The 11,540-nt window shown below is 43.6% G+C and overlaps 1 protein-coding gene across 1 annotated transcript; it reads right to left on the minus strand.

Annotated features, from left to right (window-relative positions):
• Positions 1–424: 424 nt before the first annotated feature.
• SELENOS (selenoprotein S) lies at positions 425–8,735 on the minus strand. Its single transcript, XM_060005518.1, has 6 exons — positions 8,568–8,735; positions 7,741–7,875; positions 5,673–5,779; positions 3,136–3,225; positions 2,712–2,790; positions 425–1,003 (listed from the first exon to the last, which is right to left on the minus strand). Exons 1-6 carry the CDS (start codon positions 8,650–8,652, stop codon positions 924–926), a joined length of 576 nt encoding a protein of 191 aa, XP_059861501.1. The 5' UTR covers positions 8,653–8,735; the 3' UTR covers positions 425–923.
• Between the last annotated feature and the right edge of the window lie 2,805 nt (positions 8,736–11,540).

Raw genomic sequence — 11,540 nt, forward strand, 5'->3', positions numbered from 1 at the left:
TGCAAAGTCTAAAATATTTACTATCAGGCCCTTTATAGCATACTTGACCAAAGTTCTAGACAAGTACATAAGAAATGAGTGCAAGAGGGATGACCCAAAGGGCTCCCAGAAACCTCATTGGCCCCTGAGGTACCTCTAGGCAAGATGTTTCTTTATCCTCTTAATTCAGAAACAACTCCAAGTGCCTGATTTTGTGGATAAACCCCAAGGAGCCTGCCAACTCTGAAAATCACTACAGCTATCTGCCACTTGCCATGCTCATTGCAGGTGAGGAATAATGAGAAGGGAAAATAATATTAGTGGGAGGTTATGAATAATAAAAAGCTGTGTAATATTAGATAGACAAATTCAAGTTCATAATGAAATTTCCTTAAATTTGATAAAGATGCTGAAAATGTTCCTTGCAAATTTTTTTTATACTTAGTTTCTTTTTTTTTTTTTTTTTTTAACAAAGCTCTGTACATAAAAATAAATATACAGAAACAACCCCATCAACTCTCTGCATCAGTAATCCTCGCTGGTGGGCTCACCATTTACAAGGAAGACATCATTCAACGCAACCTGTCACAGAGACTGTCCTACCAGCAAGGACCTGTTAACTTGAAGGATCATTGCCAGGTCTCTTTTATCAAGATCGCCAATCACTTGGAGGCCTTTAGCTATCAACTAGCAATGACCCATGAAATCAGTGAACACAGTCACTGGCTTCAGTGCAGTGTGACCAACTGCAACTACTGCCTAGTGGCCACGTCCATGCTCTATATGCTGCCTTCAACCCTTGAAGACACAGATGCAGTTAAGAACAGAAAGAAAGCCCCCTCCCCCTGGGTAGTCACTGTGAAAAGCGTGCATAAGGCAATTGAGTCGAGGGTTAAGGATTCATCTTGCTAGTGTCAAAAGCAACACTAACAAGATTCTTAGCCTCATCCACCAGACGATGGACCTCTGCGTCCAGGTCTCCAGGAGCAGGCTCCACCTCCTTCACCAGACAAAGGGTTGTAACCTGTGACAAGAGAAAAGCAGAACAGTGCTGGAAATGTTCTGTATCAAACATAAAATTGTGAGCCTGACATGCAAAGCACTGCAAAGATATGGATTCTATTCTCACAAACATTTTCATACAACTTTCAGCTACCATATGACAAAAAAAATTTACATGGTCACTGCAGTTTGAACTAACTTTCTGGTGGGAATAAAACAAGCCATTCAGTTTCTCTGTTTTAACTCTCCAAACACAAAAAACTACCCAAAACACACAAAAAAATTTACCCAAAAAACCTCTCAAGATGGCTAGATTTAAGTATATAAAGGCTTCTAACTGCAGTGCTTAATATAATGTATACATTCAAATAAGAACTGCTCAACCTACAGAAAATAAATTTAAAAAACCAAAATCAAAAAGAATGGAACTCGTTACTTCCACTAGTCAGAACTGGGTAATCCACATGCCCCAGTCCCCAACCCCATCCCTGCCCACTCATTAGCTTCCTAAAGTTAATGGACATTTGGCAACCAGGTTGACTGATCAGGCTTTAGAGCCAGCAAGATCTTAAATGAGGTGGTTTTGCTCCTTACTTACTACAGAATCTTTGGTCACTAACTCCCTGTGTCTCAGTTTCCTTATTTGTAAAGCCAGGCCAGTCAAAGCCCCTAGCTCTGGATGCATTCCATTTTCTACAATTCCCTCCTAAATACCACCACTCTTTGCTCTGAAAAATAGTCTTGGAAGACTATTCCTTGCTTGGAGCAAGAAAAAGATTCAAAAAAGCATTTCCTTTTCAGACACACCACTTCCCTACAGCAAGCCAGCTTTGGGTGTTGTCAGAGCCCAGCCCAACTTGTGTCCAGTCTGCACAGAGCCCAGGTTCCAGACTCCTGACAGTCCTCCAATAGGCCAGCCAGGCTTCCACACCTCTGCCTCTGCAGCACCTCCCCACAGAAAACCCCTCTCCCGGACGGAGGATAGTCTTTGGCCTAAAACTGGTTCCTACATAAAGTATTTTAATGCCTTTGCCCTCCCCTCTCTCAGGATTAACAGAGAACTCCTGGCAGATCACAAAGGTTACTCATTTTCATTTGTGTGGGAGTCCTGTCTTCCCAAAAGGACGTGAAAGTCCTTAAGGATGGGGTAAGGACAGACTGCTATGGTTAGAGGGCTCAAGGATGTTGCATGCAGAAGCTCTCTGAATGAACATCTGTCCATGCCTCCTTGAGAAAGTTATTTGTAAGAAACAAGGTGGCCCTGGCTGGAAAGACCAAAACCCCTGTGTCCTAGCCCCTTGACAAACTTACCTGCAATACTATTCCTCGCCCCAGTTACCACTCCCTTTATAGGACTGTGTGGGAATACTAAATTACAGTGAGAATACTAAAATACAAGTGCAACCATCCAATTATTTCCTGAGGGCCTCGAGTGACCTCCTTTTTCAACTGCCAATCAAATGCTGACTTTGTGAGGCCAAGGAGGTTATAGGCCTCCTGGAAACAGGACTTGAGCCCACATCCTTGCCCAAGGCCCACAGGGCTCAGCACGTTGGTGACTTCCAGCCATTGAGGGCTGCTTTGCATCTGATTCTTTTATTTAATCTTCATAACCCTAAACTTAGGAATTAGTCTCAATTTACGGACAATGAAACAAGGAAAAAGAATCTTGTTTTTAAAGGTAAATGTATCCTGTAATTGTTCAGAATGCTTTGATGTTTGGTACTTACCTCCTCGCCGCAAGGGCTTTCTGTCAGATTTTCGTTTTGGGATGACTGATGAAGTAGAAGGCGCAGGACTGTCTTCTTCCTGTTTGAACATACACAGGCTTAAGAATCTAGTTAAAAACATTCTACTCCAGGGACTTCCCTGGTGGCACAGTGGTTAAGAATCCACCTGCCAATGAAGGGGACATGGGTTTGAGCCCTGGTCCGGGAAGATCCCACATGCTGTGAAGCAACAAAGCCCACGAGCTACAACTACTGAGCCCACATGCCACAACTACTGAAACTCATGCACCTAGAGCCCGTGCTCCACAACAAGAGAAGCCACTGCAATGAGAAGCCCGCGCACCGCAACAAAGAGTAGCCCCAGCTTGCCGCAACTAGAGAAAGCCCGTGCACAGCAACAAAGACCCAATGAAGGCTACATCACCTGAGGCTTTCTTGTATTTCCTTTGTAACTTTTTCCTTCTCGCATGCTATCCCACATTTCAATCTTCTGTCTCCTTTTCTCTTCTTCAAGCTGAGAAGAATCACACGTTGTACAGTATGAATTCATAAGCTACCATCTTTCTCAAAGAAAATGTAATTTTGATAACTTTTAATCTAAATGTCCTTCAAAACACACCTTCACCTGCACTTTCTTCAGTTAATAGAACAGTTGTCATCTAGTGGTGTGAGTTTAACTCACCAACAGAACCTTTTGTTTTTGTATACTATTAAAGAAAGCAAAAAGTGTCACAGAGAAAAGAATACCGACTCTTGTTCTAAACTGGACATTTTTGGTAATGGAGAATAACGCTGACCTGGAAAGGGTGAATGTGGCTGGCAGGCCTGCTTTGTTGCTACCTGGTTGCGTCACCTGAGGAAACTCACTTAACCCCTCTACTTCAAAGGCTATGAGGATCCAATGAGAGCAGATTTGAAAGTTCTTTGAAAGTCAAATACTATGGGAGCATAAAGGAAAACTAATCTCAGCAGAAAACTATGTCCAACAATGAGCACCTGAGAAAGCTTATACAGTAATTATGCAGTAAACAGGAGGGAAACACAGTGCCCTGGGTCTCTGACTCTGCTTCCTCCTCCTTGAAGAACAACTGGGTACTGCAACTTAAGTTCACACACAAGTCACTCTCTATTCCCAGTAGAATCCAGACCCAAACTTTAGTTCATTCTGGTTCCAATTAAACTGTGATATCACAAAGATATGTAAGAAGATGCCTTAGAAAGCACATATCCAGAAATTTCTCGATGGCTTTCAGGGTTCATCACTGCTAAATCCACATGTCTGTCCCTTCATGCTTCCACTGTCTGCAAGTACAGGAAGTCAAAGAGGAAACAGTCTCTTGATCTGAAGGTTGTTTTATGCTCATAGCTAACATGGAAAACACCAGAATGGAACATTGCTGATAAATCCTGAGACCAAATAAGACAGCTGACTGAACTGTGAGTCAGGCAGATTCTGTTTGTTAAGTTTGTTAAATACACAGAACCACAACTTTAAAACTGAACATAGGCTTCTATCTTCTCTCCAATTTTAGGAGGCGCACACTACAATTTTTAAAAATAATCTTTTAAAAATTTTTTTTCAGCTACATCAACAAATTGGATAAATGATCAGGCTGTTTTACTAATGCAAAAAACTCAGACCCTCAAGTCATTAATTTTGACATGTAGAAGGAATTCAACTTACTCTATGGCTCCAGAAACAAAACAAATGGTTGGAAATCAGCAAAGGAAAAAACTAAAATAAAACTGCTTAAAAATGGCATCTATGTATACTATGCTGCCATTTCTATGTAACAATGATACATGCATGTGTTTATATATGGATAAAATGTTTCTGGAAAAACACCTAGAAAGCTTAACATGGAATGCTTGAGCAGCAGTAGATAGGGGAGCAAGGAAGGCAGAGACTTAATTTTCATAGTACAGATTTTTGTATCATGAATTTGTTTTAATCTCATGTGGTTTAGAAAACTACATAAATAATAGGAATGTGCTAGTACATTTTAGGTGACTATTTAAGTGGAAGATGGGCAACCCACTGAACACTGAAGAAGGCTGCTGAGAAAGGTGACCAAGAAGGCCGAATGTGTGTAGTAGGTGTTGTCTTATTCTGTCCTTTCCCTCTGGGCTCCAACCAAGCTGTGGAGACCAGCCATGTACTGGATGACCATGCAGAACCAGCAGTGGCAGAAAGGTACTCCATATTGGAAACACCAGAGACACATGCAAGACCAGGAGGAAGACCAACTTCTCTGGCTTCCTTCAGAAGAGAAAAAAAGGGGCCCAGAAACATCTGCACTGAAACTAGAAAGCAGAGTCTACACTTAGTTGTTTCAGTTACAGAGAATGGGTCCAACCTGGTGGGTGACCTTACTCCTGTGAAGAGCAGCACAACCCACCTGGCTGCTCAGGTCACTTCAATAGCAGCCTTTGGTTCTTCCTCCCCCCGACCCCCCAAACCTTTTACCACCCCTACAACCAAACCATGTGTCTTTAAAAAAATCTTTCAAAACTCCATCTCCTGCTCTCCATCTTGACCCTGGGTTGAGCCCATCGCCACCCTCCCCTGGCTCTCCTTCAATCCACTGAAGAGCAGCCGCACCAAGCCAGGTCATGTGACATGCTCGGCTTGAGACCAACCATGGAGCAAGAGGCTGAATGTGTGTCTGGTGGTATGGCTCCTGTACACAGCAAACAGTTTTGCTGGGTGAAATGCTGCCGTGAGGGAACCACTTAAAAGTAAAAACATAAATACAAGACATCCTTCTTTAAGAGTATTTCCCCCTAAACAGTAAGAAATTGCACAAGGAAAACATGCTGAGCAATACTTAGCTAAGTGGAAATGATTCGGCCTGAAATAGTTATTCTTTGTATCCACCCTAATGCGCATGCACATGTGCACACACACTTTTACCCACTAAACCTCAAATATCATGTATTCAAACTAAAACCAGTTCATACCTGTCTTAGTTTCTCCTTATGCTTTTCAACTTGTGCATTTAATTCATCTTGCATTTTCAAACGAGCAGCTGCTAAAGCCTCCTGTCGTTTAACAACAATATCAGGTTCTAAAATGTCAGAAAGAAATTGGGATAAAGCACCTTGTGTAATATAAAATGGAAACTCTTGAGGTCTATATTATTAGAAGTGTACAGAAGTCAGGCAATGCAAGAATATACTTTTACATGAATAAGTCTATTCTTCTGCATATATTTTACTGCTTAAGGGGGGGGCGGGGCAGCGGACTATCCCATCGCCACAGTTCATAGCCCTTGTTAAATATCCAAAGCATCAGAAATCTCTGTTCAAAACAGATTTCTGGGCTCCCTGAGCAGTTCCAATTCAGAGAGTCTGGCATGGGCTCCGAGACTGAAATATAAGTGGTCTGACGGCCAGTGAGATTCCATTCCACAACCTGGATACCTCCTAACACCCAGTCTCTAGGTTGACCAGAATTCTAGAAGACAACCAAGGAAAGACAAAGTTTTCTGATCATTAGCCATCACCTAATTAGCCCAGGTCTACACCAGAAAGAGGTAAAGATCGTCAGGTATTTTATCCTTGTTTTTACAGGAAAAAAAAAAGAGAAAAATCCTTCCAGCTAGCATTAACAGAAATGACCACCCCAGGTATCTGTTTTTATCTGGTTTAGAAAACAAAGCAAATTATATAAATATACAATCAAGTTCTCTATTTTACTCAGACCACTGTGTTTAAGGAGCACTAAGGGGAAGTAGGCAGTGGTTTGACTAATTTTGTAAACAAGGAAACAAACTGGAACTTATATGTTCACATCAGTATCATCCAAAGGATATGCGATCATCATTACTTATAGATAGTTAGCACTGGAAACAGGTCACCTAACTGAATCCACGTAAAACGGGGGCCAAAGTAGCACAGGGGTGTGTCTGTGGTGACAGAGATGACTAGACCTTTATCTTTAAAAACAAAATTAGTTCCACTTTCTAGAAATGTGAATTGTGGTAACATTTGGAACTGTTGGATCATTCTTAGAATAAAATTATGTGTGGACTTTTTTAACCTAATTTTTCTAACAAAATTGTACAACACAAGGTAACACCTTTCACTGCACATACACTTCTTGCAATGCTTCATTACAACAAACTCCTCTTCTGAGATGCCCGTCCCATTATCTTATAAATCTACTCCTCAGTTGTCAGCAGGTCTCACAGAGCCAGAGATGGCTGTACCAGGTGACTTGTTCTCTAACACCAGTCATCCACTTCACAAAATCCTGCAACTTAAGCAAGATTTACTTTGTACTTTGTAGTTTTTGTTGGATATACAGCCAACAACCAAAAATGCTGAGATAATGGCAGGACCACAGGGTTTCATGGGAGAGGAGAGCGAAGGAATTTTCTAAGTCTTTCTACTAATAACTACATTTGTGTTATGTTTGCTTTCCTCCCCACCCTCAGTAACTGTGGTGGCTCAAATGACTGATGATTTGTATTTATTTAATTATACTGCTATTCTCAAGACACTTAACATTTATTTTAAATATGTCCTCAGAAACTCTAGCTTCTAACTAGTTAAAGCTACTGTTTTAGAGGGAATAAGTTTTTGAAACAGTCAGGTGTAATCCGATATCAGGTCTGATGAGTAAGTTGTGAAAATCAAAATGCGGTGGATGTGAATAACTAAGGCTGAGTTTGTCACTCACGATTGTTCTAGAGATTAATGAGACTTAGTAGACAGACCCATAAGTACGGAGCAGCTGTGAAGTCTTCACTTTAATCTCTCCTGTAAATGAAAAACCATGCAACACAATATGCAGTGAGTGCTCTACACACCATCAAGCGGGTTTTTCATCCCATCAAAAACTCTGAAATTAAAACAAAACAAAACAACACTATTGCAAATCACCAAAACCAATTTCCTAAGCATAAAACAGTTTTCTTCCCACACAGATCAGAAACGTATTTCTTACTCTTAACAACAGACTAACTTTTAAATACTAAAACAAGTAGGCGTAAAGCCACGTCTTCATTTGTTATCAGGCACTAACCCAGAGCAGCGGCAGCTCGATCCAGCTGCCTCTGCCTCAAGGCCCTCAGCCGGGTGAAGAGCTTCTGAAAGACCACGTAGAGAAGAATGCAGCTAAAGACGATGTACCAGCCATAGGTAGCCAGCAGGGAGCCCACTGAAAAGAAGAAAATAGTTTTCAAGAAACTAAAAATGATACTACCACTGGACTTTTCTATAACATTAAACAAAAGCAAAATAAGCGTAGCTCCTTGTCCTCAAAACCTTCACGGTGTAGCTGAAGACCTAAGTAGGCAGTTAAAATAACGAGTAGTACAACAATTCATGGATCACTGAGAAGGGACTTCTCAGCTACCTGGGGAATAGGAGGGGCAAGTCCGGAGGACGTGGGGCACGCCAGCTGGGTTTTGAGGGGTGAAGGGAAGTGTATCCGACTCAGGAGGGCATAGGCCTTTCAGATCCAGACTACATATAGAAAGGAGTGCCCATGGAGGGCTGATACAGCGCCGGATTTTGGGGGCGTGAGTGGGGGTACGGAGTCGAGGGGCTGAGGCTTGAAGGCACACGCCAAGGGCGGAGAGACCCCAGCAACCGCAAACCCGGAAGACTTGCTTCGCATAAAGTAAAGAACTCGCGCAAAAAAGGGCCGACCGCAACGCCCGAGGAAGCACCGCTCTGGGAGGGCCTCCAAGCGCGCTTCGGGACCACCGCCCGGGCCTGCGTGCAGCGCCAACATCCGGCTCCCGGCCAGGTCCGGCCCGTAGGGCAGAGGAGAACGACTCACCGAACATGGCGGCGCGCCGAGGGTGGCGGCGCAAACCCGCTGCCCTGCGACCCGCGCCGACTCACCCGTGACGTGAAGGAAGCGCAGCCCCTCGGTCTCTAGGGCTGGCCGCGTGGACAGCTGATCCCCGTCCCGCTCCACGGCCGCCATCGCCTAGCCCGGCCCGGCCAAACCCGGCCGCGTCAGCTCCAGCCTTAGTCTTCCGGCCGGCCCCTACGTACACGTGGCACGTCTGGGGCCGGCGTCCCGTCGTCCCGGCCAATCGCGTAGCGACCCGGCCCAGATGCTCGGCCTATCGCCGCGAGGGCGTGGCCGAAAGGGGGCGGGTGAGCGATCCGGGAAGGGCAGGGCTAGCCGTGGCCTGACTGGAGCCCTACCATCCGCTGCGCACTGCGTGGTCTAGCGGCTACCTGACTGACTTCCCAGCCGACTCCGTATCGAATGTTTACCTTTGCACTGATTGGACACCGAGGTCAAAGGAAGTTGGGGCCGCCGAGAAACAGGATTTGCGCCCTGGCTCTTGCTCCGGGCACATTGGGCAACAGAACTCGGCAGATTGGCGATTCCCAGCCGTTGCGGGTTGCAGCCAAAGTCTGCCCCACCAAGCCGTAAAGAGCCTTCCCCTGCCGCTGCCGGTGTTAACCTTTCAGGCTAAGAAAGTCCCCGCCGACCCCCGCGGTTCTCTCCTCCGGAATCAAAACCTCTTGGGAAAGAATTAGCATAACAATGGCTCCAACACGCATTGAATCTTACTGAGTATCACAAGACGTCACAGTTATTTATAATAATGTCCTGGCTATTTTCCCTGCCTGCAATGCCTTCCTCTACCCCCTTCCACTCCTCACCCGTCAACGCCTCTCTGAGCCCTACCTTAACCACCCTAATTTGAAATTTGACCTTGAGGCATTTTTGGAGAAGGATTTAAAGTGAACGTACCCAGCTGTGTCTCAAAAGAAGGGTTGAGAATTAAGAAGAGAAATTAATGAGCAGGCGATGACTTCAGAGCGCACCGCCATCGCCACCGCCTTCACGAGCACCAACGCGAGGCTGAGGTACCACTGGGGCTTCCACCGCTGGTTGGCCTAGAAGTTCTTCAAAGGGATCAGCTCCTGGAACTGCACAACAACATCTTCAGCGGTGTGTCAGAAAGCAATAAAAGAGGAGATTCTTATAGAAGGACTTGCGTTCATGGGCCATGGCAAATAGAAGACTCAAAGCTCTTCATCTTGAAAATGGGCTTCTCAAATCGGGATTGAGGACTCTGGATTTTAGCAATTAAGACTGAAGACCCATTGATTTGATGAATTTAGAAGGAGGAATTTTATTCCTCCACCACCACCACCACCAAGTTTCTGAAGATGATGAACTCTTTGCTTTGAGGTGGTTTCTCACTTGCCCTGGCATCTTGCAGGAACTCAGTGTGCTAAAAATGAACGACTTCTTGGGATTACAGTTGCAATACTTGGTCTGGGATCAGCTTAAAATATACCTTGTATGTAAATACTGATGAACTACTCAGGATGACTAGGGTTACCTGACCTCTCTGTTTATACTCTGGACAGTAGGTACACTGTACTGGAGTCACTGTTCATGGAAAGAGCTGGTTAGGACCTCTCTATCAGGGAGTGAATCCTCTGAAAAAGGATCTGGCACAACAGTTTCAGTCAATGCTTGAAGTGTCAACTAAAAAATTATTCACAACCTAGAAGCTGAGAATTATGTTTTATTTGGTGGAAAGTTTTTAGGACTTCAAGCCAGGGAGGCAGCATTTCAAGTAACCCTGAGGAGGCGTTTGCAACAAAGGGCAGGTAGTCAGAACATCAAAGATTACTGTTAACTAAAGAAAACCAGAAATCCCAAATGGAGTTTAGTGCTTTCCTATGTATGGGAAGATGCAAGAATCTGGGCTCACTGAAATCATTCTTTTGATATGCACCTAAGCTATCTGGGGCCAGTATCCAGTGTTTTCACATCCTGAGTTTCCTCAGGGCTCACCTTAGGGAGTGGCTGCAGTCTGATGGCTGCTAAATGACAGGTATTCTTTGTTTCCTTCCTGAGTTCCCTCAGGGGTCACCAGCTCACCTTCCTTGGTGGCCGCTTGGCTGCAATCACTGATGACTGTGACATCCTTTGTTTACTGATACTGCAGGCAATATTCCATTTATTAGGAGCTGTTTACTTTTATGTAGTAAGTGGTTAAGATTGCTGGTGGCTTGGGTTAGCTAAGAAGACAGTCTTTAACAGACAGTTCCCTGCCTTAATAAGAGGTGTCAGATTAAGATGTGAAAGCTTCAAGAGTGTTCCAGTGAATATCATTTCTGAGTTCACAGTGTAGTTCAGGAATTAACTTGGAGTAGCTATAGAGGAAGATCCCACATTTCAAAGTTTGCTGTTGCTGGATTTCAAAATAAGTCAATGAGCCGTGAATGAATTAAGACAACCTGCATATCATAAAAATGTCAAAATGCTTCATCTGGTTAAATAGGAGAAAAGAGATTGCTTTATTTGCCTTTTTTTACCCACCTTGCCTGTAATGTTTGTAATCATGAAGATGGAATAAATTTGTAACATTTAGTTTCTACCATATAAACAAAAATAGTGAACAATTCCTGTCACTCAGGACTTTGTGATGTAAAATAGAAACCAGCACAACACTCATGAAAATAATGTACACTTTAAACATATACAAAGTATATTATTGTAAACTTCAATGTATGTGTGTGTATACATATGTATACATGTATAACGATGAGGAGTATATTCAACAGAAATTTAAGAAATTTTTAATGATTTCAGGACATGGATGTTTGGCTTTCATTTCAGTTCCTAGCACATTGCTGTTCTTGTGGTCTCACTGATAGAAGTTACTCATTCTTCCTAGCCAGGTTTATGTGTTAACCTTTGTCCCTTTAATCAGTGTATAATCTCACCTAGCTTGTCTAGAACCATAAAGTTATTTCAGCAAACACTTTGCTCAATATAACTGCTCAGGTGTTATTAGCAAAAACAGGGCAAAAGTAGTATCCAGGACTCCCAAC

Source organism: Delphinus delphis, chromosome 2 (assembly GCF_949987515.2).
Source record: "Delphinus delphis chromosome 2, mDelDel1.2, whole genome shotgun sequence".
Lineage (NCBI taxonomy): Eukaryota > Metazoa > Chordata > Mammalia > Artiodactyla > Delphinidae > Delphinus > Delphinus delphis.